The 27,957-nt window shown below is 42.2% G+C and overlaps 1 protein-coding gene and 1 long non-coding RNA gene across 2 annotated transcripts; one reads left to right on the top strand and one right to left on the bottom strand.

Annotated features, from left to right (window-relative positions):
* Positions 1-66: 66 nt before the first annotated feature.
* On the bottom strand, positions 67-27,957 carry LOC148127070 (uncharacterized). Its single transcript, XR_015741898.1, has 3 exons — positions 27,686-27,957; positions 27,162-27,251; positions 67-889 (listed from the first exon to the last, which is right to left on the bottom strand). It is a non-coding gene; the product is annotated as an uncharacterized LOC148127070 (long non-coding RNA).
* AQP6 (aquaporin 6) lies at positions 6,607-22,773 on the top strand. The gene is made up of 4 exons (XM_026717394.2): positions 6,607-7,486; positions 14,748-14,906; positions 16,208-16,288; positions 19,663-22,773. The coding sequence occupies exons 1-4, from the start codon at positions 7,097-7,099 to the stop codon at positions 19,858-19,860; spliced, it is 828 nt and encodes a 275-aa protein (XP_026573179.2). The 5' UTR covers positions 6,607-7,096; the 3' UTR covers positions 19,861-22,773.

Here is a 27,957-nt window from a genome sequence, read left to right as displayed (position 1 = left end):
AAGTTCTTATCAGGTTTGGCCTGTTGGCATGCGGTGGTGGTGGGGGGCACATTCTCCAACAGTCTTTCCCAAGCTGGTGCCCTCCAGTTTAGCTTTTGGCTCCCTCAAACCCCCCTCCATTGACTTTGTAGCCAAGGCTGCTGGGAACTGAGGTTCAATCGCATCTGAAGAAATGCCCAATCCACTGGAAATCTTGTAATAATGCTGTGGCTTTTCAATAGACTATATTGTTACATGGGATCTTGAACAAGATGGATGAAGCCATAAAGCAATTTGAGAAATGTTTAGGAAGAGTGGAGTTAACTTGATCTCCTAATGCGCGCGGGGGTGTGTGTGTCAAATTCAATTTCATTGAGGTCCGCATCAGGGTTGTGTTTGATCTTGTGGGGCCGGGGTGGGCATGGCCAGGTCAATGTCATTCATGTCAGGGGCACCTGTAGTGGTCTGTGTGCTCTGCCCCCAAGAATGGACTCCCGAGCTCCATTTTAGGCTACGATGGCCTCCTGCAACCCTCTACCAGCAAAAACTACACTCGGGAGGCCCTCCTGAGCTCTGTTTTTGCTGGCAGAGGCACCACAGACTGGTCCTTCACTGTTTCCAGGGCGGCCTCACGGGCCAGATCTAAGTACCCCGTGGACGGGATCTGGCCCACAGGCCTTGAGTTTGACACCCCTGTCCTAATGGATGCCCTGTTCATCAGCCAAATAACCCAAATTTCCACCAGAGCTCTCCAGAGAGGACTGGAAAGAAGAGCCTTAATCGAGATTCCGAAACCTCCTGCCTTGCAAAAGAGGCAGAACTGAGCTAGATAATGGAGCTCCTGGGAACAAACCAGCTTCCTCTGCTGAGAGATGCAAAAGAGAGCAGGATCTTGGCTTTCCTCTGTTGACTGAAAGGGGAATTGTAGTAAAAGGGGAAGAATGGTTCTACAAGAAAATCCTAATGCAAATATTTAACCAATTCTACCCCATCTCTCCACCTTTAAAATAAAAATTTGAAGGGTCGTATGTATTTTTTTTTAATTGGATTTATGTGCTGCCCATCTTGCCCAGCGGTGATTCTGCGTGGCTTGCAAACGTTTCAACCAGAACCATTAAAAAGATAAAACGGTAATAACAATAATCATAGTGATACTAAAAATTATCATTAAAAGATTAAAAGTGGGGAGGAGGGAGGAGAAAGAAGCATGGATACCAGAGGGAGAAGTGTGTGGGGGGTTTTCCTCATTATTCTTGTAATTGTTATTATTGGAACATTATTGTTCCAGGTGTTCTCCTGCTCCAAGAGATGGAGAAATGATTTCTTGGAATTTGAACAAAGCTTCTTTTGGTTATTCTCCTTAATAGGCAGCTATCAGGTTGCGCTAACAAAGCAACAATTGTTTGCTTAGACTATTTGACTAATGTGAAAACACTGAGGCGACTTGAGGCTCCTGATGTTTTAAAATAGCTTGAATGTGTATGAATGGATTGATAGCTTAAACCCAAGAAGAAAGCCTTTCAGAGTATGCAGGAAGATTTTCTCAGCTGAAATTAAAGGTGGGGGAAAGATTCCTGTAAAAGGAAGTAGTAGATAGTTTATTTTCCAATCTGTAAATGAGCGCACATTTTCCTGTATGTTTCATTGTCCCTAGCCAGCTAGGATCTTTACAAGAGGTGTGGCCCAAGATAACTGGAGGTTACTAGGTAATGGCCAGGCAATTCTCTCCATCCTTTGAACACAGTTAATATATTTTGATATTTTCCTTCCTGCAAGTAGTTTTCAGCCTTCTGCTAAACTGGGGTTTGAATATTGATAAGCACCTGCTTCTGAAGATGTTAAACAGAGCCAGGATGCCATTGGGGCGGGAGCTGAGAAATGCCTTATCACTCAAGGAGAAGCCTGCCCTTAACTGAGGACAGACACACCAACCTTGGAGGCAATGAATGGTGCTCCTCAGCAGTGGGATTCAAAAACCTTTACTACTGGTTTTGTGGGCGTGGTTTGGTGAGCGTGGCTTGGTGATCATGTGACTAGGTGGGCATGGCCAACTCCACACCACTCACGTCAAGGGGCGTGGCCTCCCGAACTCTTCTGGTCCTTGTCTATTAATTAGTCTACTACTACAGTCTCTGGTTGATTATCTAATGCCTGCCTGTCCTGGATCCGGAACTCCCACAGATTCTTAGCTTTATTATTCTCCACAATCTTCTGTGGAAACTCCTTGATGTCTGGGTGGAGAATTCTGGGAGTTAAAGTCCATACATCTTTCAGCTGAGAAACACTGATCTACCCCTTGGGTTCTATCTAGTCTGGTAAATCCCTGCTTCTATGGATCTGGTGCTTAGTGCCTGTTCTTGTTATGATCAGTGATCAGTGCTGCCTTTTACACACACCCCACTTCAGGAATAATTATAAAAATGATGATTTCTCACTCATTTCTTTACTAGTAGCAGAAGCAAAATAAGCAGCCCTAAATGTCACCTAAAATTGGAAGCCGAAGTCAGATGTACACTAAATGTAGACTGACTTTTAGCTACACATCTTCCCGGCAAACAGCAAATTTTGAAGCTCCGGGTAAAGATGTTTCATTTTAGGATGAGTAACCACAGTTTGCGTGTTGGAGGCTGGGAAACTCTGTGTTTTAAAGAACATTTGAGGGAGGGGTGCAGAATAGCCCTTCTCTGCCTGAGGCTGTAGAGACCTGGCACCAATCAAAACACTGTTTGGGAAGCAACTGATTAACACTGACAGGGTAAGCCAGTAATATATGAAAATAATTTTATAGATGGCATTACTCACCTGAAAGATTAACGAATATGTATAAAAACAAATCGGTTAAATGTTGGAAATGCAATCAGACATCAGCTTCATACTACCATCTGTAGTCGACATGCCCCAAAGCCAAAAAATATTGGGGAAAAAACTACACACATGGCTAGAAAATATAATAAGACAAAAAATAGATCTGAAACCTGAGACATTTTTGTTGGGCATGATTCTAGGAAATTATAATAAGGGTAACACATATTTGGTTCTACACATCCTAACAGCTAGGATTGCATATGCACAATGTTGGGAAAACCGAGAAATCTCTGCAGATGATATTATAATAAAAAAAAATCTGGAATGTGCAGAGATGGATACCGGTAGGTTTACTCTAAAAATTAAAGGAAAAGAAGATTCGGATTACATCATAATATGGGAACTATTTTATAACTGGTTAAATGACAGATATTGAGGTTAGAGGAGTGGAATTAGGTGAAATATGGTTTATAGGAGAAAGAAAAACAGATGAGTAAATATTTCTGATGGTTATATAATCGATACTATAATGGAAGATAAAATGTGTTATAACATGATTGATATTATCATATTTGTTTATATATTACTGCATATTTGTTTATATATTTCTGCATATTTGTTTATATATGATCATAATGACAATGATGATGTTTATATGTTAACACTTTGGGCACCTAGAGCGCACACTGCTCAACATAGAAAAGAAATGTATGACATAAAACAATAAAAAAATATTTTTTAAAAAATAAAATAAAAGCAAACTTCACTCCCTTCTAGTACTGATGATATTACCTAGTTTGGTAATGAAACATCTGCAAGAAAACCATCAAGCTCAGAGAGGACCAAGGACCCCACAGTTCAACACTGAGCTACAAATATTCTCTTCTATCGATAAATACTTTTTGGTTAGAGGGACTCAGAGACTACCTTATATGAGATGGCTCCCAGTGGGTTTCATTTTAAATTTCGATATGATTTCTGTAAATAAGGAATGTAGAATTATAATGGCCGACTCTTTGATCCTTCGTACATCCAAAAAAAAAAAAGCTAAGAGATAAACAAATAACAGATTTGAAAAAAAGAAAAGGCTCAGGAAAGAAAAAGAATAAAAGTATAAGAAAGAGGAAAAGAAGGAAAACAAAAAAGAATTACTTCCAACTTCCTTTGGTACGTATCAAACTCTTATTCTAAGATTAACATTTGTCTACATTACTTCCATAATCCCATATCTAATCATCAAAACCTAGTTCTACTTTTAATTTCAGTTTCTCATAAAAAGTCCAGTAATGGTTCACTTTAATCACAGTTTGTTAAGGAAACCACAACTGATTTATTTAATTGCACCAAACTCTAAATAAAACAGGGATGGAAAATCCTAAACTGTAATATAGACCCATGCTTCTCAGCTTTGGCAATTTTAAGGTGCATGGACTTTAATTCCCAGAATTCCCAAGGCAGCATGTAGTTCGCCCATCTTAAACTTACCAAGGCTGAAAAACGCTGACTAACAGAGGGATTTTTCCATTCCTCTTTTACTGGTTCTTACTTACTTATAAGCAATCATAATGCAAAATCCTCACTTCTATCACATTCCAGAACAACAGCATTCCTTCACTAACCTGCTTTCCAGCACCCTTCTCCTCTGTGTAAGACAACAAAAGAAGACCATGTGACTCCCAGTTTAAAAAAAGGTTCAGTCACCTTCCAAAAAAGAAGTTGGAACTTCTCTTTTGGAAGAACTTCTTGCATTATCATTATTTTGAAATGGGGTGGAAATGGAACTTTGCATTCTAATGCAAAATCCTCACATCTACCCCATTTAAGAGCAAAGATAATGCGAAATCCCCACTTCCACCTCATTCCAGAACACCCACTATTCCCTCACTAACCTGTTTTCTAGCTCCCTTCTCCTCCGTGCAGGGCAACAAAAGAAGACCATGTGATTACCAGTTTAAAAAAAACGTTCAGTCAGACTTCCAACTTCTTGGGGAGGGAAGATCTCCTGAAGTTATACGGTCTGACTGAACTGACTGATTAGTCTCCCAGCTGATGGAGCTGCTGGTCCAGAGGTGGGTATTCAGCAGGTTCTGACCAGTTCTGGGGAACCGGTAGCAGAAATTTTGGGTAGTTCAGAGAACCGGCAAATATCATCTCTGACTGGAGATTTTACAGTATTCTTCCCCTGCCACACCCACCAAGCCACGCCCACAGAACCGGTAGTAAAAAAATTTGAATCCTACCACTGTGCTGATCCATTGCTGCCTCCCAGCTGATCATCATGGCTCCTGGTCATGCAGCCTATTAGGCCTCCCTGCAATCCCCTGGGAGCACTGCACCCCCCATGCCCCGTTTTGGGCCTAGCGGGCCTCCCTGCACTTACCTGGGAACCAAAAAGGGGCAGTGGGGACTCCCAGAAGGGGTGGGGTGGGCAAGGGTGTGGCCAGCCAGAATTTTTCCTACTGGTTTGCCCAAACTGTTTGAATCCCACCACTGGTGCTCTTCCATGTAGAAACCCAGGGTTGTACTGGAGATTCTGGTTTCTAAATCCCGCTATATATGGTAATCCTGCTATATAGGGCTTTAGTCAGGCCCCATTTGGGATACTATATCCAGCTCTGGAAACCTCACTTAGAAAAAGATATTAATAAGATTGCGGGAGTCCAGAAACTGGCAACAAAATTGTACAAGATCTGAGGGACAAAATGTATCAGGAGAGATTTTCTTTTCTTTTTTCTTTTTAAATATTTTATTGATTTTCTATTGTTTACATTCTGTTAGTGCTTAACAACCATCGTATTGTCTGGTTATTTAATTGTTTAACAATACAGATTACATTCTTAATCTCCGCCTATTTTTTCCAACCACTGGTAAAATAAAGTCCTTGTTTGATAATATTCTTTCTGGTTAATCTTCAGTGTAAGTCTGTCCATTTCTGCACAATCTAGTATCTTCCTAATTATCTTTTCGTCTCATGGTGTATCTTCATTTTTCCAATATTGTGCAAATATAATCCTCCTTGCTGCTGTATCAGGAGAGATTTTGGAGGAACTAAATACTTACTGCTTGAAAGACAGAAGGGAAATGGGGGATATGATTGAAACTTTTAAATATATTAAGGGTGTGAATAAGGTTCCGGGAGGTGGTATTTTCAATATTAGGCAAAGATCAAGAACACAGGGCATAACCAGTGGTGGGCTCCAAACTTTTTAACAACCGGTTCTCTGGCTGAGTAGGCATGGCCGGTTGGTCATGTGGCTGGGTGGGTGATGTCACTCATCACACCAAGCCCCGCCTCCTGGCTACTCGCCTCAGAGGAAGAGGTAGGATTCAGCCGGTTGGGGCTAATCCCACCACTGGCTGGCCCTGCCCCTGCCTGCTTTTTAGCCGGTTTGGGGCTGTTTTCAGACCAGTTTCCAGGTTGTCTTTTGGGCCATTTTCTGGCTGTTTTGGGAGCCATTTTCAGACCATTTTGGGGGCTGTTTTCAGGCCATTATGGGCCATTTTCAGCTCATTTTGAGGGTTGTTTTCAGGCCGTTTGGGGGCTGTTTTCAGGCAGTTTTGGTCCAGGAAGCAGCCTGAAAATGGCCCCAAATTCAGGACAAAACCAGCCTGAAAATGGGCCCCAAACCAGACTATTTGTGGCCTGTTTTGGGCCCAGAAAATGGCCCTAAAACAGCATGAAAATGGTCTGAAAACCGCCCAAGGCCTGAAAATGGCCCCCAAATAGGCCATTTTGGGCTGGTTTTGGGTCATTTTCAGGCTATTTTTGGGCCATTTTCAGCCAATTTTTGGCCCGGAAAATGGCCTAAAAATGACTTGAAAAACAGCCTGACAATGGCCCCCAAAACCAGCCCAAAAATGGGCAGGGTGGTCAGCCAGTGGTGGGATTTGCCAGTTTGCCGAACTATGCCTAATCTTAATTACTGGTTCACCAGAACCAGTGTGAACCGGAAGCAGCCCACCTCTGGGCACAACCTCAAACTGACAGGAGGGAGTTCAAAAGTAATATTAGAAAGTATTTCCTTAGGTAGGAATGAGCTTTTGGATGTAGCACCTCTGCTGTTTCTTTCCCAAGATCTGTTGCTGAAGATTGTTCCACTGGATTTATGTGGTTGGCCCAAAGTTTTCCAGATAGAGCCCTTCCCTGTTCTAAGGAGCAGAAGCAGTGCCAAGTCAGTAGGCTGGGCTGGGCAGGAAAGGCTACTGCAGGAGTTTCCCTTTAATTTCCTGGTCTAGCCCAATTTTGCAATCTCGCTCATTTAAATAGTGCTTCCTTGACCCTTGCTCAGACGGGGAAAGGCCACCAGAAGATATGCACCATTCCCCTCTTGCTTCTTGCAGAATGTGTAATGAACTTCTTTCTATAGCTTTCTACCGGGCTGTCTTCACTGAGTTGCTGGCCACCGCCATCTACGTCTTTTTTGGCTTGGGGTCTGTTCTGGATTGGCCAGAGACACCCTCCATCCTACAGACTTCCATCACCTTCAACTTGGCTGCAGCCACAGCTGTCCAGATTGCCTGGCAAGCTAGTGGAGCCCACATCAATCCAGCAGTGACTGTGGCCTTCCTGCTTGGCTCTCGCATCTCATTGGTGAGGTCTGTCTGCTATGTGGTGGCCCAGCTGGCTGGAGGAATTGTTGGGGCAGCCATCCTTTATGCAGTGACTCCTGGGAATGTCCGGGGAAATATGGGCATCAACAAGGTATGTTATTGAATTGACATCTTTGACATGGGCATTTGCCTGGGGAACAGTCTTCAAATAACCTACCAAGTGGTACATATTCTAGCAAGCATACCAGAATTGACAGCAGTTGTGGATCTGTCAAGCATTAAACAGGGGTGTGGTTATTAAGGTGTGAAATATTGTCACTGATTGTTTTAGATTACAGAGTGAAGCCCACCAGATGAAATATCTACAGTTCTACGTGAGTCAATCACTTATGGTACATCCTCTTACAGAAGGATGTGCAAAGCATGTTCTTTGTTGGTTTACTTGGAAATTGTTGGGAAGCTGATTATTATTTAAAATGAAGAGAAGAATTAGCTGGAATGATGATTTGGTGGAAGAGTCTAATGGGTAGGGCTTTAGAAGAAACTGACAGTAAGCTATAACAAAAACTCAAAGTGTCCTGAAATTAATTGCAACAGGAAGTGAATTACTGTATAAAATGGCTTCAAGGAGGCTACAACAACAATGCAATTCCATTTTTGTAAAAATGGTTATTGTCATGGTTGGGGGTATCTCATGGTAACAGAATGTGTGGAAGCAGGGTGTATAGCAGGAATGGGTGATTGCATACAACCGCAGCCTCCAATTCATCTTGCCCTACAGACTCCCTAGGTTGACAAAATTACCTGAAAAATGGCCAGTTTTCATTAGCATGGTTTATAGCATCTGCGGCAGAAATTAAAGGTCAGAGTAGGTCATTTCTTCTGAAAGTGTGGAAAGTCCCAAAGATCTACCCAAAAAGGACTGAAGATCTTCTGACCTCTCCACTTGGTTGTAACTCTGGATCACTGATGTGTTCCCTGCAAATCTCAGAAGCCAAAAATATAAGACAGGAAAGGAAATGCTAAGGCTGAAAATGTTTGCCAATGCTTGGACAATAACAATTAGAAAAGAAGATCCAGGCCCAAAAGTATGCGCACCCTAAATTCTAAGATGAGGAAGGATAAGAATGTGGCAGCAAATAAGAAAATTACCTATTATAAAAATAATGGGCAGAGCAGAGGGTTGATTCCCTCACATAACATTGGGTTGATTCACATAATGGGTAGATGGTAGGGCAAGGACAAGGGAGACTCAAGGCTGATCCAGGTGAGTTTGCCCCAGCACAAGTACCAGCAACTTACTGTTTCTCAGGACTGGGAAGCATATTGTCTTCTACTAACTTACCAGCTCACTGGGAAATTAACCTTCACCCATCTTATCCTGCTGATATCAAGGGTGTTTTTCTTCTACTTTGTTGTCTAGTTTGCCTCCTGTACTTTGTTGCATGGTAGCAGAACCCCTCCACCTATGTACTGGGTGAGAAATGGCCCTTTTCTCTCCATCTGGTTACCTTGAACAACTTCATATCCCTCAACCCTTTTTGCATGGTGGTTTTGTAAATGAAGGAAGTGTGGAATTTATCTTCAACAAATAAAGGAGCAGATCAGAGGTTGGAATTTTGCAGCAGGACCTTGTTAGGTTATAGTTCAGCAACATCTAGAGTTATTGGGTCCTGAGTTGACAAGGTGGGAGGTGCAACTATTTAACAAGGGAAAGAATGGGTCAAAGAGGGCAGTTCTGGGGGAAGGAAGTAGCTCTAAATGTCATTATATCCATGGCGTTAGGAATGAACCCTTATAAAGCTCTTCCGTGCTTATGGAGAGGGAAAGAGACTAGAAAGACAGGAGCCCAGAGAATACAGAGACTGATCTTTCCTGGAAATAGATTGATGGATCATGTGCCACCAAGTCATTTTTAACTCTTAGTCACCACATGGATAGATTTTCTCCATGATGATCTGTTTCTAACCTGGCCTTTCAACTCTTCCAACAAAAACAGAGTAAGCGCTGTAAGATTTACAGTGTACATTGTACAATGTAATCAGAAGTGAAGACATTGGTGTGGGAGCCTCCCACAGCTCTGGAAGTAGCCTGGCCTTGAATTAGGTAGGAAGGATAGAGTCTCTTTCCAGTTGCACCTAACCGTGGCATCAACACCATGTTTGCTGTGTTGTGCAGCCTTCTTTAAGAGGATGCATCTGTGAAGGTTGCTTTCAGCATCAACCGATGACTGAACTAAGCTTAAATCAGGCTTAGCTAATCATTCCAATCTAATCAACTAATTAAGGAGAGACTAATCAATTAATTAACTAATCAAGGAGAGAACAAACCTAGAACTAAGGAGAAATTTCCTGACAGAACAATTAATTAGTGGAATGTCTTGCCTCCAGAAAGAAAGCCATCAAACTATACGTACCAATAACAACTCCCCAAACCAGGAAAAAACAGATTACCCATAACAATAAGGAAGCTTCAATCCAAAAAGTGATTACTTCGGCGAAAAATCTGGTCACGTTGCCAACTTCGAAAGCAAATACAAAAATTTATGCCACCAGATAAAAACTGAATGCACTAATTATCACATTAAACAAGAGGAAAAGCTTCTATGCACAAATTTCACCTGTGTTTTCTACAATTTTGTAAACAACAAACTAAAAGACTCAAGGTCCATCCCACCCCTGAAAGGACCTAATGGTAAAGACTGCAACGATGACACTATTAAAGCCAACCTCTTTAACACATTCTTTGGCTCAGTATTTGTAAATAGCAATGGATCAAGCCCAGACAACTACAATAATCTAATTATTATTATAACCACAGACAACTACATTAATCTAATACATATCGATTTTACAGAAGACATTGTTGAAAAAGCACTGCGCAATCTAAAACCATCCCTATCTATTGGACCGGATGGAATATGTGCCTACTTCTTAAAAAAGCTATCCACTGCCATAGCCGAAACTTTGAAAAATCTTTCAGGACCAGCTCCTTGCTAAAACTATGGTCACTAGCCATGGTCATCCTCATCTTCAAAAAGGGAGACCCCAGCCTAGTTGAAAATTACAGACCAATCTCCTCATGCTGCGTCACCTGTAAAGTCATGGAATCAATTATTAACCAATCCATTATCCTCCACTTAGAGACAAACAACATACTCTCTAATAAACAATTTGGTTTCAGAAAAAATCTGTCCTGTAATCTGCAACTCTTACACTGCAAAAACATATGGACTACACAACTCGATCTGGGCAAAGCAATAGACCCAATCTACATAGACTTCTGTAAAGCCTTTGATTCAGTGGTACACAACAAACTACTCCTAAAACTAAAATCTTATGGTATCTCTGGGCATCTGCATTACTGGATAGAAGCATTCCTGTCAAACAGACAACAAATGGTCAAAATTGGGAGCGTCCTATCAAATTCTGTACCTGTCAACAGTGGTGTCCCCCAAGGCAGTTTTCTAGGACCAACTCTCTTCATACTCTAGATAAATGAACTCTGTGATCATATTAAGAGCAACTGCATTCTCTTCACTGATGATGTAAAGCTATTCAACACCACAGACAATACTACTACCCTCCAAAAAGACCTTGACTGTGTATCAGAATGGTCAATCAAATGGCAACTTCAAATCTCAATAAATAAATGCTCTGTCTTACATATTGGCAGAAAAAATCAGAAAAAAAAAAACAAGCTAAATAGTCAAGACCTTTTTGAGGATCCAGACTTTGTCAAGGACCTCGGAGTACTCATCTCAAATGATCTAAGTGCTAGAGCCCACTGTAACTACATAGCCAAAAAGGCATTGAGAGTTGTTAATCTAATCCTATGTAGCTTCTTCTCTGGTAATATCACACTACTAACTAGAGCATACAAAACATTTGCTAGACCAATACTTGAATACAGCTCATCAGTCTGGAACTCATCTCATGTATCTGATATTAACACAATTGAAAAAGTCCAGAAATATTTCACAAGAAGAGGTCTCCACTCCTCTATTCATTGAAGAATACCTTGTGCCACCAGACTTGAAACTCTAGACCTAGAAAACCTACAACTACGCCGCCTTTAGATCCGGTCCGATCTAAATCTAGTATATAAAATCATACATTGCAATGTCCTACCTGCAAATAAATACTTCTCGCTTCAATCATAACAATACAAGAGCACACAATAGATACAAACTCAAGGTTAACCACACCAAACTTGACTGCAGAAAATACGACTTCAGCAACAGAGTGGTCAATGTTTGGGATACTCTAATACTCTACCTGACTCTGTGGTTTCTTTCCCAAACCCCAAAAACTTTACTGTCTACTGTCTACTATTGACCTCACTCCCTTCCTAAGAGGCCTGTAGGGGGTGAGTGGAGGCAGTTTTTGATAAATGGCTAGACTAGCCTTCTGTTAATATCTTAAACTAAATAGCAGCGAACCTATTTTTTCTTCTACATTAGTATTAAGCTGAAATGAGTAAAAACTAATACAAACTAAAAGAAGGAAAAAAGAAAGAAATCAAACCCTAACGTGCAAAAGAAAGAAGAAAAGGTTTAGAAGAAAAATAGAATAAATGTTATAAACAAGTAGCTTCTGATTGTTACAACAGATGTTTTGAAAAGTCACTTTCAATTTGTAGCTAGGACTGGAGCCTCTGGTTCTGCCTAACTTCAAGACATCCAAAGAAGGATAGACAAGAAACAATGTTTTTCACTTTTGTTTCTTTCCCAAATCTTCACCTTTTGATAATCCATAGTTAATCTCAATTTTCATTTTCTTGTCAGATGTCAAGAATCAATTTCACACTTCAGCCACTCTGAATTTGGACTACACTGTGGGATAGGAATATTTCTCAGCTACAAGAGGAGAGTGTCTACTAAAAAGCAGAAACAGTTGTGTTGACTAGGAGGAATAAAGATTCCTTATTACAAGCAATATCATACTAGGCCAAAGAACTATTCCAAAACATGAACAAACTTCTGAGTTTCTAAAATGTCTCCATTGAGCAAATGGAGGCAAGATGCAACTGGTGTTTAAGCTGTCTGTGGTTGGGATACCATACCTGGGCTCCAAAAATCTTTGCTAGAGGACAGCAAAGTCATAGATTGCCATCTGTAGACTCATCTCCATGATAGCAGTAAAGGGCAGGAGTTGGTACAGAGATCCCTAGTATAAAAAACTGTGCTTTCAGACCCTGTCAAAACAGAATGAGTTTTTCTCCCAGCAGAAGCAGGAGAGAGAGGCATTCGCAGAGTTAAATCAACTGTGGAATCAGAGAACTGTCACTCAAGGAACCACTCACTCTCTTTTTCCCCTGCACTTTTTCTACAGAGCATGGCAAGAAATTTGGGGGACAGGGTAGAAGTAAGAAATTGTGGGTTTTCCTGCCAATTTTGCGCCTTCACAAAGCAATTACTCTTTGGGACTGGGCCAAAGATGGGGAACAATGGCCTCTCTAGGACTTGTGGACTTCAACTCCCAGAATTCCTGAGCCAGCATGGTTGGGTCAGGAATTCTGGGAATTGAAGTCCACAAGTCATAAAAGGGCCATTGTTCCCCACCCCTGGACTAGACAATTGGAAGCAAAGGAGCTGTTCTCCCCACTTTTTCTCCCTTCTCCCTTCCCCCACTACCCCTGGGTTAAGAAATAGGGTCAGAGCGGTCAGTTCTCCAGGCATCAAAAAGCCCCTCCCAAATGGTCATGATTGTACATTTAGAAACATTGAACTGCAATTTACACATTTTTTTTAACCAATTTTCCAGTAATGCCAAATCATTTTCTATGTTATGAAAAAAAACAACCCTGGAACATCAACTCTGTTACATTACTGGATGACATTTTTGTGTCATCAACAAAAAGACATATCTTATCTAGTAATCCTTCTGTTATATCATTTACAAACACACTGAGCAGAACAGGACCTGGGACTGATCCTTGTGGTACACCGTGTGTGATTGGTCTCTATTCAGACAGACCAGCGGTGGGATTCAAATTTTTTTACTACCGGTTCTGTGAGCGTGGCTTGGTAGGCATGGCGTGGCTTGGTGGTCATGGCAAGGGAAGGATACTGCAAAATCTCCATTCCCTCCCCACCCCACTAACCTGGTTCCCAGCTCTGTTCTCCTGTGCAGGGCAACAAAAGAAGACGCAGCCGATCAGCTGGAACTTGGGAAGCAGAGAATAGATCGGGGTGGGGCCAGTCAGAGGTGGTATTTGCCAGTTCTCCAAACTACTCAAAATTCCCCCTACTGGTTCTCCCAGAACTGGTCAGAATCTGCTGAATGCCACCTCTGAGACAGACCCCTGTTAACAATCACCCACTGGGGATCTATCCATGAGCCAATTACCTTTCCAGTGAACCACCCAGTGGTTAAATCCTAGCCAGTACAACTTCTTAATGAGCTCATTATGGGCACTGTGTCAAATGCTTTGCTAAAATCAAGATAAGCTATGTCCACAGCACCACCTTTGTTCGAAATATTTGTGATATAGGTTAAAAAAAAAGTCAGTCAGATTAGTCATCCCACTTCTGACAAGCCAAGTCAGTTAAAGAGCTCAAGTTGCAGCCCTCTGATGTTTAGTGACAGTGACAGATTTGCTTCACAGCCGTGGTAGAATAGACACAGTTGGAGCATGGTGATGTGATGTTTCATTTAATGCCTGTATCATTTAGCAACAGAGTTGCTCGTCTCAATTTCAGCTGATAATGGAGGAGTACCTGTAGAAAGACAATATGCATCACACACACACACACACACACACACACACACACACACACACACAAAAGGGACAGGACTAATATTGCATGATTGCGGCTACCATCTTAATCTTTTTTCACCTCCTCTCTGTGGACATGGTTGCACCTACAAATTGGTGAGAAAAGCAAAAGAGACGGCCTTTGAGCCCAGCAGAAGGACTCTAAGGGTTTCCTGATCTCGAAAGGCAAACAGTCATGAAAGTTGGAGGGAGGTGATCACAGCAGGACTCAGCATGAATATGATGCACTTCAGATGGAGCAGACATTTGTCAGAAGCTGGAAAACATCTGTTTACGAGAGGGGGAGGGGGGAGGGGGGGAGAGAGAGAGAGTTTAGAGTCCTTTTCAGCTGATCAGGGATGACTGGAGAAATATAAAAGCCAGCTATAAAAATCAAATGTTTTACATCTGGAGCCACCTACACAGAAATATACATCCTTCAGGGTTTTTCCCATAAATGTTGCGGTAGAAGGGAATCCCCAGCGATGTGTTGGCATAAAAAGGATCCTGCTGTTTGTAGCAAAGTGCTCTGATTGAACTTTAAGGCATTCACATAACCTGAAACCTATATAATAATCCTTTTATCCCAGGCAGAAAAGATGCCAGCCATATGGTTAAAGCCTCCTTCACCGCTGTTTCCTTCTGTGCCCTAGGTGAACATCAATATTTCAAGTGGACAAGCTGTTGCAGTTGAGCTCATCTTGACCCTACAGTTGGTTCTGTGCTATTTTATATCCACAGATAGACAGCGCAGTACGGGCTCCCCTGCTGTCATCATTGGCATCTCAGTTGCCCTGGGCCACTTGGTTGGGGTGAGTAAATTAAGAGATGCTGAGAAAGATAAGCGCCACAGTAGGGCTACCAGAACTGGCTAGTGATTACTTGAGAGTGGAAAACCCACACCTGGCGGCCCCGAGCAAGACAGGCTTTGTTTTATTTTGTTTAAAATGCTAGAGGCAAGCTTTTAAAATGACAGAGAGCGCTCGGCATTCAAAGCAAAATAAAAATCAATGAAGAAAGGAATAACGCAACAGATATTGTTTTAACTGCCTTGTAAATACCATGAGCTGGGTGCAGCTGGACTGGGTTCTTGGCTGCAAAGTCTGCTTATATGTATTATTTTATTGTATTTATTTATTTATTTTGTTGAGCATGTATTAGATAACAGATATAAGTATAAACATGATTATTAATAAATGAAATGGATATGAATGAAGGGAACATTAGGACAGGGATGCACATTGGTGTGCTTATGCATTGATGTAGAAATGTCAGGGGTGTTTTGGGAGCATTTAAATTAGCTAGTGGATCCTATGGTGAGCAACCTTCTAAGCTTTTACAACTGTGCTCCTAGATAATCCCACTACAGTGGGTGGTATGATGCACAACTGACATCACAAAGCTCAGAGCACACCCCAGTTTGGCAAATATTTTACCCAAACAATTAGCCTGCCTCCAGCAAAAGAGACATTTTAGAAGAAGGGGCACTAGCAGTGGCTGCTTGAACCGAAGAACTCCAGTCTTCAACATCCGGCGTAAGACTACAAAACTACACAATCATTTTCCACCAGTGTCTTGTTCTGTATGGATTCCATCCCAACACCGTACAGGTAGTCCTCGACCTACAACAGTTCATTTAGTGATCATTCAAAGTTACGACAGCACTGAAAAAAAATGAACTATGCCCTATTTTTGCAGTTACAACCTTTGCAGCATCTCTGTGATCAAAATTCAGATGTTTGGCAGCTGGTTCATATTTATGACCATTGCTGGGTCCCAAGATCATGTGATTCCCTTTTGCAACCTGAGCAAAGTCAGTGGGGAAGCCGGATTCACTTAACAACCGGGTTACTAACTAATCAGCTGCAGGGATTCTCTTAACAACAGTGGCAAGGAAGGTCATAAAATGGGGGCAAAACTCACTTAACAACTGTCTCACTTAACAACAAAAATATTGGGCACAATTGGGGTCATAAGCCGAGGGCTACCGGTTTGGACTACAGTGAGGAAAAAACTTCTTTTTTTTTTTATGGAAGTACAACTTTGAAACCCAGAATGGGAACTCCACAAGATCTGCCTTTCCTAACGCTTTCTTCCCATTCCTCATTTCTAGCATTACTATACTAGATGCTCCATGAATCCAGCCAGATCCTTTGGTCCTGCTGTCATAACTGGGGATTTTCTTCAGCAGTGGGTAAAACCCTCTTCTTTCTGTATCCTCATCCCCCATTGGTCCAGGGTGTAGGTGGAAGAAAAGTGGGGTAAAGAATTATCCAATTGGCCAGACCATGAAAGCCTGTAAATTGGTAGGATTTAATTATACGCATTATGAACCCAAGGAGCAACTGGATTGGTCTGGGATGATTAAAACAAACGAAAACAAGCATTTTGTACTACAAGTCCAGAAGCGTCTTCGAACCTCCCATAGAGTGCTGCTTAACTTTGTGAGTAGCCATCTGCGAGGACTTACTGGCAGGCATTTTGGGGGAGCCGACCAGTGGTAGGATTCAAATATTTTTACTACTGATTCTGTGGGCGTGGCTTGGTGGCCATGGCAGGGGAAGGATATTGCAAAATCCCATTCTCTCCCCACTCCACTAACCTGCTTTCCAGCTCCGTTCTCCTGTGCAGGACAACCAGAGAAGACCCATTCAATCAGCTGGGACTCGGGAGGTAGAGAATAGATGGGGGCGGGGCCAGACAGAGGTGGTATTTGCCGGTTCTCCAAACTACTCAAAATGTCCGCTACCGGTTCTCCAGAATTGGTCAGAACCTGCTGAATACCCACCTCTGGAGCCTACCCTGGGATTTTAAGTGGCAAGGCTGCAAAACTTCTCAGAAATACTTTCCACAAAAGCCTCTTACTCATCAGGACTTTGTTCAGATATATGGACTGTAGCTCAGTCTGGCAAACAACTGCATTTTAAAACTGGGAGGTGATAGATATCTTCTGGTTGCATATGGCAGACCCGTTTTGGTCTTAGCTAGTTCCTAAGATTAAAATCAGAGGAGACGGCATCTTTATGGTTGCATAAATAGTTTCATCTGCTGGCATGAGGAATAGGGGTGACCAGCTGCGGGCCACAGAATTCCAGATTTTTCCCTATAAGTGGCAGCAAAGAGATGCAAAACTCCCTGTAAATCTTTGCGGCCCTCTCTCTGTGGTTGCTAGCAGTAAAAAAAAAAAAGCACATAATCAAGTGATTGTTTTTTTAAAAAACTATATCCTTACTTCCTAGAGGGGCTACAAATGGGGTCTCTCTTACTCCTGGAGGCTCGGTGCCCTACAGAAGACAGGAGCCATGCCTAGAACATTTCTATCACGAAACACAAACCCTGACATTTTTTTTCCCTTAGGCCAGGTTCGCCTCCTTTCAAACCAACAGAACTGCCTAAGAAATGTTGCTGCTTGAGTCAGAAATGGGATGGTGTATATCTCTCCTAGCTCACCCCATTCCACATGCAAAAGCTAACTGGATTAACAGTTAAATCTTCCTTCAATATCGACAGTGAAGCCCTACAGTCTTTTCAGGCTGGCTTAAGAGAGGCATGAAGCTAACAGCATAGCTGTCTCTTTTTTAAAATTTCCCTTCCTAGCCTTTTCCAGCTAGGTCCAGGGTGTCAAACTCACGGCCCATGGGCCAGATGCATCATGTGCTGGCCCTGCCCCAGAGGTGGCATTCAGCAGGTTCTGACCAGTTCTGGAGAAACGATAGCAGACATTTTAAGTAGCTCAGAGAACCAGTAAATACCCCCTCTGACTGGCCCCGCCCCCATCTATTCTCTGCCTCCTGAGTCCCAGCTGATCGGTTGGGTCTTCTTTTGTTGCCCTGCACAGGAGAACGGAGCTGGAAAGCAGGTTAGTGGGCTGGGGAGGGAATGGGATTTTGCAGTAAATTTCCCCCAGGAATGGGGATTTTGTAGTATCCTTCCCTTGCCATGGCCACCAAGCCATGCCATGCCCACAGAACCGGTAGTTAAAGTTTTTGAATCCCATCACTGCCCTGCCCTGTCCAGTTTAGTGAAGGGGAAAAAAATCCCGATACGTCATGTGACACCACCATGATGACGCAAGTTTGACACACCCTGGCCTAGGTGATTACTCCCTTTTGCTTAATGGTAGAGCCAGCTGGGAGTAACATACTCAAGCTGTGTGCCACCAACTTGGCAAGGCTCTGATGTGGTTATTCATAGAATGTTCTGACCTTGGAAGTTTCCAGGAAAGAATGAATTAAGATGCAAAATGTAAGGACAGAACTAAGTGAAGAGAGAAGGTGTAGGTCTAACTTCCCTTTATTTTCTTGTCATTTACTTCCATTTTAACCTGGATAGTAGCTCATGGCTTGAAAGCAAGCCCTTCCCACTTTGCACTTCCACCTCTCCTTAAACGAGTTTAAAGCTGAATTCAGTCAGCAGGGATTTAAATTTAGCTTCCCCCAGTTAAAGCCGGTACTCTATTTGATACTGAATTCCGACTCTGGAAAATCATCAGGAATGGGAGTTTGAACATTTCAAGGCTTTGATCTTGCCAAGAGGACACAGTCCATCTAGCCCAGTGTTTGTCAAATGTGGCGTCTTTAAGATCTATGGACTTCACCATGGCCAGCTGGAGGATTCTGGGAGTTGAAATCCAGACACCTTAAAGCTGCTAAGTTTGAAAAATGGTCTAGAACAGGGGTGTCAAACTCGTGTTGTCACAGCGGTGTCACATGACATATTTGGACTTCCCCCCCCCTTCGCTAAACCGGACAGGGTCAGCCATGATGCATCCAGCCCGTGGGCTGTGAGTTTGACACCCCTGGTCTAGATCACTGTATCATACACCAGGGTTTTTTGTTTTCACTTAATAGCAACTTTCGAGTCCTTGTTGTGTGAAAATCTTTGATGTACTTGAGCATTTTGCTGAAAGCATTCATAAAATGGGACAGATTCATTCCATGTTTGCCCAGCCTTTATTTACATGATCCATCTCATCTTAGTTTATATCCGTCTTTAGATAGGGTCAGCTGTCTGTCTCTGATACACAGCTACCTCACTCGCATGAATTGCTAATCAGTTCTGCAGCAGCTTTCAACAGAAGATGTCACAGCATTGGAAGAGATGGATTGATTCGTATTGCAGGATATAACAGTCCCGATCAAAAATGTCTACAGATCGTAATCAAAAAAGTCAAGACAGAAGTCACAATGGTGATGGAAGCTCTGCCCAGTTTCTGTATGCATTCCATTGGTGGGGCACATAAAAAAATTAAGGCAAAGCTTCATTTGTTGTCATTGCCATCACCTTGACTTTTCTGACCGTGCCAGCTGTGATCCTGGTTGTGGGTGATAAAGGCAGTAGTGACTTGGATTCTGATTCCAAGGCAGAGAAAAGGAACTAAATCTTGGGAAACTGTGAGAGAAACAAATGTGATCTAGTAACATACGTTCAATTCATTCCAGTTGGACTTTTAAAGACCAGTTTCTTTGGCTTAGAGCTCCTGACTTCGGGACAAATACGGTTGTTATTTTTAGGTCAACTAATGACAAGTCGTCGTTCTCCTAACTTATCTCTGCTCTTTCCTTATAGATCTTCTGGGTGGGCCCCTTAATTGGGGCGGCCTTGGCATCTATCCTTTACAACTTTGTTATTTACTATGACCCTAAGCCCTTCAGCCAAAGACTGTCCATTCTCAAAGGCAGCTATGATGAAGAAGAGCCGGAGAGGCAGGAGGAGAACGCTCAGAAAGAAGCGCTACCGTTACCCAGTCTGGTGCATAGGTTGTAGCCTCTTCAGTCTCTGTGGTGAGGAACTTTAGGATGGGCTCAGCAAGAGATGGATCTGTGGATGGTGATCCCAAAACCAGCCACTAGAGGGCTCCAGGTGCCTTTCCTCTGAAGTGTTTGACTTACCGTGTGGATTTTGTTACATTCGCATCAAGAGGCGACTTGCAGGAGCTGGCCCTTCGTTGCCCTGCAATTGGAAGCTGCCATATGGGTACCTTAAGCACTCTATTCAGGAAATGAAAAGGGCTATTTTCAGTATAAAGCAAATACGAACTTGACAGCTATGAACTGCGATGCCAAATCAGCGGCTTGTTTGAGGTTTAAATTTGTCTTCTTCTAGGCAGATTTCCACATACACACACACACACACCCAGAGGATAAGCAACAGTTACTTGGATAAATAGCCTAGCTGGATCCTTAGCGGGTGAATGAAGTGTTTCACCAATGCCGCGTCTCATGCAGGTATAAATCACCCCCCAAAAGCAAGCTGCATAAAATTATGCTGCCTTCACTGCTGGGAGACAAGGAGCAAGGAGGCAGGGGCAGGATCTTGACCTGTGAATTTTCCTTGTCACGGAGACAAGGTTTCTCTGGGCTTCTGAGAATGCCCCACCCTGCACTTCCAGGCAAGGTTTCGCTCAACGGGGAAAATGTCACCCCATCAAAGTAGGCCAGGAGTTTGCTGCTTCGTGTAGACTTTCCCCCCGCCCAAAATAAACAGGTAGTCCTCGGCTTATGACCACAACATTTCTGTTGTTAAGCAAGACATTTGTTAAGTGACCTTGGCCCCATTTTATGACCTTTCTTGCCAGCGTTGTTAATTGAATCATTGCAGTTGATAAGTTAGTAACCCGGTTGTTAAGTGAATCTGGCTTTCCCCATTTACTTTGCTTGTCAGAAGGTGGCAAAAGTTGAACACGGGACCTTGGGACACTGCGACGGTCGTAAATATGAACCAGTTGCCAAGCATCTCAGTTTTGATCACATGGCCGCGGGGATAACTGTAAAAAAATGGTCGCAAGTCACATTTTTCAGTGCTGTTGTAACTTTGAATGGTCACTAAAGGAACTGTTGTAGGTCGAGGATTACTTGTAACATGAAAATGGGATCCCTAGTAGAGTTGTATCCAACCTCCAGCCCCTGAGAGCTTTGAACACAGTCCTGGGTCTTACCCCAAATGCCTTTAAATAGAAACGGAATATTTGCTATACAGTGAATAATCACACCAACTTTACTTTGCAGATTTTATTCACATGGAATGAAATCCATGTTGCTCTTGTGTGAGGACCCTCCCTACCATCTGTGAGCATGTGTTAAACCTAGATTGAGGGGTTCTTGGTGCTCTCGGAGCTTTCTTGCTTTCTTGCAGATGTTTCATTAGCCTAACTATGTACCGTCATCAGTACTAGTGACTAAAACTGATGATGATACCTAGTTAGGGTAATGAAATGTCTGCAAGAAAAATAAGCATGCTCAGAGAGCACCAAGGACCTCTTCGTTTCAACCCTGAGCTACAAATATTCTCCTCTGTTGGTTTAAACCTAGATTGAACGAAAGGTTTCACCCCACCATGCAATAAAAAGTAGAAAAGTCACTTCAAACTTTACTTATTAATCAAATAGTCTAGCTGCCCGTTTTTACAAAAAGCAATTCTGGGCAGCGCACAACAGTCAAATGAAATAACAAATATAAAAATAACAGAAATAAAGATGTGAAAACCCCCACATTCAAAAATAAATAAACGAACATATAAACCTTGAGGCGAAGGTGAGATAAAAATGGCCTCACAGCAATGGAACCATCAAAATGTGTTTCCAGCCTGATAAAATAATGAGGTTATTGAGAGACTTCTGGAAATCAGGTAGTCATTGATTTATGATCACCCTTGAACCCCAAATTTCCAGTTGTTAAATGAGTTTTGCCCCATTTTATGACCCTTTTCCCCCACAGTTGAGTGAACCATTGCAGTTGTTAAGTGACTCTGGCCTCCTCCAGATTCCAGCTTTCTTTGCCGGAAGCCGGCTGGGGAAGTTACTGTGCAACTGGCATGTAAGACGAAGCTACCTCTTAGCCACCGCTGCTTGAGCTCAGGCCCTGGTGGCTTCCAATTTCCATGGATATTTTTTTTTTAAACTTCTCAGCTGTGGATCCGTCAATCGGTTCTCCATCTGGGTTAACCAGGCTCAGCTCCTAGCTCCCAAGGTCGCTCCGAGAGTCTGCTGGAAGTTGCTGAGCCTCATCTCTTTGAATTAGCTCATTCAAGGGCACTTTGTGGACAGTCAGTTTTTGACAGATGGTTTCCAGAAATGATGATGATCCCAGAGCTCGTGAACTTTTGACTATGTAATGGGATGGAGAGGGGAAAAAAACAAAAAACCTCCCAGTGTACTTTAAGCTCAATATATAAACGTTTCGTTTGAGTCTAGTCTGTCAGCATCACATTTCACAATGACATAACACTCAAGGCTTTCATTAAAAAGGGGCATCGGATTGGGGTTCTTTTGAAAGCTGGCGTTTCACCTCTCAGCTCAAGACAGCAGCTGAGCATTTTCTTAGACGAGGAAATCAAGGGAATCTGGCATTTGGCTAGTACCAAATGGACAGGTAGTCCTTGACTGATGACCACAACAAGCCCCAAATGTATGTTGCTGAGTGAACATCTGTTAAGTGAATCTTGCCCCATTTTACGACTGTTTTTTGCCATAGTTGCTAAGTGAATCACTGCACTTGTTAAGTTAGTAACCCGGTTGTTAAGCGAATCTGGCTTCCCCATTGACGTTTGTTTTCTCAGAAGGTCGCAAAAGGGGATTGATGACATGGGACACTGCAACTGTCATAAATATGAGTCAATCGCCAAGCATCTTAATTTTGATCACATGACCATGGAGATGGTGCAGCGGTTCTAACTGTGAAATTTTTTTTTCCAGTGCCATTGTAACTTTGAACGGTCACTAAATGAACTGTTGTAAATCGAGGAGTATTTGTAATCTAACCTTTGTGTTATTTATTTCCAGACCATTGTTCACCCAAGAAGCTATGGGGTGCCTAGTTTTTCCCTTCACTAAAACATCCTACACAATCCTACAATCTAGGTGGGCTGGAATGAGAGAGGCAATCGGCATTCCAGAGCTGTTGAGTGATCTGGGATCTGAACTCAAATCCCAGGTTCTAGTCCGACATTCTCATTCCTTTTATAGTTCTCGTTATAGTTTAAGAAAAGCAAAAGCCCAGTTAATTCTGAAAGGCCAACTTAACTCACTTCGCAAATATATTTTTAAAACCTCTCAAAGGTATGACACAGGTCTCTAATAAAAGTGTACACAAAAAGGAATTGCCTGCGATGCTCCTTTTCAGGTCCTGCAGGGCCGTCGTAGCTACATATCACCTGGGGTTTTTGAAGTACAGGTAGTCCTCGACTTACGACCGCAATTGAGCCCAATATTTCTGTGGCTAAGTGAGACAGCGGTTAAATGAGTTTTGCCCCCATTTTACAGCCTTTCTTGCAGTAGAGTTATGCTGCCGGTTCGGCCTGGTTTGACCGAACTGGTAGCAAAAGTTGGGCCAACTGGTAGTAAAAAAAGCTTCCCACCATCAGCTGGGAGGCTTAAGAAGAGAAAAGCACAGATCGGCCCTCCCACCTGCCCCTGCGCTTTTCTCTTCTTAAGCCTCCCAGCTGATTGGCGCTGCAGGCCTTACCTGGTGTGTGGAAAGCTGCATGCAACCACAATCACCAAACCGGTAGTGGAACAGGTAGGATCCAACTACTGTTTTCTCGCTGCCGTTGCTTGAGTGAATCACTGCAGTTGATAAGTGACACACACGGTTATTAAATGAACCTGGCTTCCCCATTGACTCTGCTTGTCAGAAGGTGGCCAAAGTGGATCACATGATCCTGGGACATTGCAACCACCACAAATATAAATCAGTTGAGAAGCATCTGGACTTTGACCATGTCACCATGTGAATGCTACAATGATTAGGTTAGCTTTATTGATTAGCCTATAGACCATATCAAAATACAAGGTTCAAACACGTATTACCCATAAAATCCTATAAAAACAATTTAAAATAAGAATAGGGTAAAACACATAATAATATAATACATAAATATGAAAAATGGAATAAAATAACATAAAATTATATTTCTGTATCACCCCTACAATCTACCCTAATCAGGCCCGCGTACGCCAATCTCAATTGGTCCATTTTAGACAGAAACTGTGCTGTATTACATGTCATTTTCAAATTCCGGCCACACATGAGGTATGTTGTTTTAATATGGGCCTCCTAGTGGGCCTTATGTTTAATGTATGAATTAAGGTACTTATCTCTCGTCTCCTTATACAGACAGCAATCATCGGGTACGTGTCATTTAACAGTCATCCATGGCTTTGCTCAGCCATGGGAAGCCTGGCCCCAATTGTCATCGTAAGTCAAGGACTACCTATAGTTCACTTGATTTTGTACTATTTTTAAAGATGTACTGTTTCACTGCTACCAACAAAATAAATTTGTCTCCCCGCCCCCGCCCCAAATTGGCCCTAGCAATCTATGCCGTGCAGTTCTGAAATAGTTTGGCATTTAACTTTCTACTCAGATTCGAGCCATAAAATACATGTGTAGGAATTCAGATGAGCACAAAAAATCATAAATGGGAACTTCTGGCCAGCAGTTTCCAGTACTGTTGAGGTGGTGAAGCAAGAGTGGGCCTAGATCTTGGAAATATCTGGACCCCAGGTTCCAGCCAACGGGGATAGATCAAATATAATCTTGAAACTGAGCTAGTTTGGTCTAGTGGTTAAGCCACCAGTCTAGAAAGTGGAAGACCATGAGTTCAAGACCCACCTTAGCCATGAAGACCAGCTGAGTGACTTTGGACCAGTCCTCTCTCTCAGACAAACACACCTCACAGAGTTGTTTTTATGAGGGGAAAAGGAGAAGGAAGGTGTGTTGGATATATTTGCTGCCTTGAGTTATTCTCAAAAATAATAAAAATGGGATCCAAATAAATAAACAAACAAAACTTTCTCACACACTCATCTTCTCCACCACCAGCACCTCAGTCAGGAAGCCCCCAGTACCCTAAAACCCAGTCATCACTTTTGGCACCGATTTCCATTCTGCATAGATTATTTGTTTATCAGATTTATATCCTGCTGCAATGGTAAACACACTCTTGGTAGCTCACAATAACAATGAGCATAAAAATACTTGTTTCAACCTTTTCTGGATAGCAGATAATGCCGGGGATACGATCCAGACATTGAGTAGCTGACTGCACAGTGCTTTTTGCAAATGTTGTTACAGTAACAAATGATCTTTGTTATAAGTTGGTTTTATAATTGTTGCAAGTTGGTTTCAATCCCCAGGTTGATCAGGGACAATACTTTTACAGTCATCCAGTGTACAGGGTTCCTCAGAGTTGAAGAGATAATGCTTCCTAAAATCCATTCAGTCAAGTTCAATAGAGAAAGTTAATTTTTGCATCTAAGCTGGCCAAATGAAAGCCTTTGGTCCTTCATGGGTCTTCATTTAAGATACAATCTTTCACCTTGCTTTATAGATTTTTCCTCTGATGCCAACATCTAATTGAGGAAGGTTTTGCTCGGGAGACAAATTTAATTTTCTCCCATTGACACAGCATGAATAAACTCAGGGACACTGAAATGTTCTGCCTGTGTGCAAATCCATTTCTGTTTAGTTCATTTTACCTCAAATGGCAAACCTTTTCCTTTAAGTACCTCAGGAAATGGAAGTGGGAAGATTCCAGAATTTGGGGAGGGTAAGAAATTGCTGCATGGCAGAGATGATCTGTTTTGGCTCAAAGATCACACCTGTCTTGACAGATCTATTGGAGGCGGGAGACTACTTTAAAAAGCGTGTAATGCCAAGACAAAAATTAAACTTAACTAAATTTAAAGCACCAATGAAATTAACATGAAATAAAACTAGGTAAAAAACTCAATGTGTTTATTCTCCACATGTTTAGCTATAGTCCCCTTCTGTCACATTAAAGATTTTAATTTTCATGGCTGTGTTCTGACAGCACAACTGAGTTTCTGAATTAAATCAATTTTCTAAGCTCATATGCTACATTGAATCAAAAGCTAATTTGGTAACATATTTTTTTTTAGCTGACCTTTATAATTTCAAAATGGCAAACATATCCAGTAATATTCCTTCCACCTCACTTCTTTCTCCTATTTTCTCCACAAAAACCACCTTATGAGGTAAGTTGGGCTGAGAAAGAGTGACTTGGGCCAGATCACCCAGCCAGCACCACATGCTCAGATGCACAAAAAGCAACCTAAGATTAAAGCTAATTGAGCTTTACGCATTGTCTAAATGCAGCTGCTCTTAACTGACTTACTTAAAAATAAAATACAACCGCACTTGGGAGCAGAATCTTGACTATTGAAAGCAGTCTTTAAGGGAGATGTCACATGAACACCTTGCTCCACAACCACAATTGTGATCATTAAACAATCTAGCAACTTGTTAAGAGGAGTCCCAATTAAGGAGCATGGGGTATCTTAGGGGCATGGGGGGTGGGGTATGGGACTAGTTGTAGGTGCTACAGGATGGCACAAAACCATGGAAGCCTCACTGTTCACCTAGCCTGCCAACACAAGCAAAGCTACCAAGGCCTAGCAGGGCTTTAGGGAATATTTATTTTAGGAAATTTATATTGCTGCTTATTTGCACAGGGCAGCTTACAGGAATATAAAAACCTCCTATATAAAACAATAAAACTAATAAAAGAGAATACTCACTTAATAAAATAAAATAATAACCCCCCACCCCCACTCCAGCGACAACACATCACACCAGCCATTTAATGGGCTCCATTCTGCTCTGTGTTTCCCGGGCCTGCTGGCAGAATCACGTCTGAAGGGCCTTCCAGAAGAGTGTTAGAGTGGGGGCCATTTTAATCTCTGGGGGATTGATTCTGAGGGAGGGAGGGAGCCACCACAAAGAAGGCCCTTCTTCTGTGTCCCACCAGGTATATCTCCCTCAGGGATGGGACACACCACATTCCTTGCCTCCCCACTCTTGTGAGTCAGGTAGATGTGACTCTGGGACTCTGGGAATTCTCTGGAGATATTAGCCAAATGGGAACTGACGCCTTCTCTACGGATTCACACCAAGGATGATGAGCACTGAGATGGCGAAATGAAAATGAACTCCAAACCTCAGAGCAGTTGATCACTTATGCCGATTATGGCTTCCGTGATCTTCATTGGAACAATTCTCTATTATTATTATTTTTACAAGTCTCAAAATAGATAAATGAAAACTTACAGTATTTTGACGTTGGGAACATCATCAATCTCTCCTTAGGGAAAGAGTCAAAACCATCAGCTTCCATCTTCCAGTGACATCATTCCTGGGCTTGGAAGCCACAAATAAATGAATAGATGTAGAAGCACAAAAGAATTTTTTTCACATTTTCTGCTGTTTTAATGATGTCTAAGAGGCTTATACCACTGGATTATTCTTAAGTCACTATATTTCTCTCTCCTCCTGTCCCTAGCCTAGCTAAAGGAAAGGAAAAGGAAGAATCTCCATCCTGCCAAGGTCAATTCATTTTCTTTCACCTTATTTCAACTGCTAATTCATCACTTGAGCATATAAGCAAATTAGAAGTTGAAGCAGGTTCAGGAATGATTATCCCAAGATAGCAGGCTGAATAAGCAGGTCCTTAGATAGGGGCTGTAACTCATACATCATGATCAACAGTTGCACTTCATAAGCCACCAACATTAATTAAAGGAGAGTCCAGGAAAAAATGAGTTGTGTTTGTCTGCATCTAATTAATGCATTACCTGTTCATCCGTATGCCAGGTCTTAAAACCAATGCAGCAGTTCTCTCTTCTCCCTGCCAGCATCCATTTATAGAGCCCCGAGAAATGAACCTAATGAAAGGAGAATATAGCAAGAAAATTAACTGCTTAGGTTGTTTCAGTTGTAGGGTAAACTGAGACCTAAATATGACTTTCCCAGCAATCCTGCAAATTATGACAGGAGAGCCAACCAACCAAGTAAGATTTGTGGATTAGCCACTTAAAGCTGGTATATAGCCTAGGACTGCATCTTC

The sequence above is a fragment of the Pseudonaja textilis genome, chromosome 2, assembly GCF_049901715.1.
Source record: "Pseudonaja textilis isolate UNSWEBS1 chromosome 2, rPseTex1.2, whole genome shotgun sequence".
NCBI lineage: Eukaryota > Metazoa > Chordata > Lepidosauria > Squamata > Elapidae > Pseudonaja > Pseudonaja textilis.
Note: the sequence above shows the minus strand (reverse complement) of the source record. Positions and strands in the feature narration are given on the sequence as shown.

Excerpts from the sequence above, each read along its gene's own strand:
- AQP6 (XM_026717394.2), top strand. The coding sequence starts at position 7,097 with ATGCACCATTCCCCTCTTGCTTCTTGCAGAATGTGTAATGAACTTCTT. Across the intron at positions 14,907-16,207 it reads CCCTGGGCCACTTGGTTGGG|CATTACTATACTAGATGCTC; the intron begins GTGAGTAAATTA and ends CCTCATTTCTAG. Across the intron at positions 16,289-19,662 it reads GGGATTTTCTTCAGCAGTGG|ATCTTCTGGGTGGGCCCCTT; the intron begins GTAAAACCCTCT and ends CTTTCCTTATAG.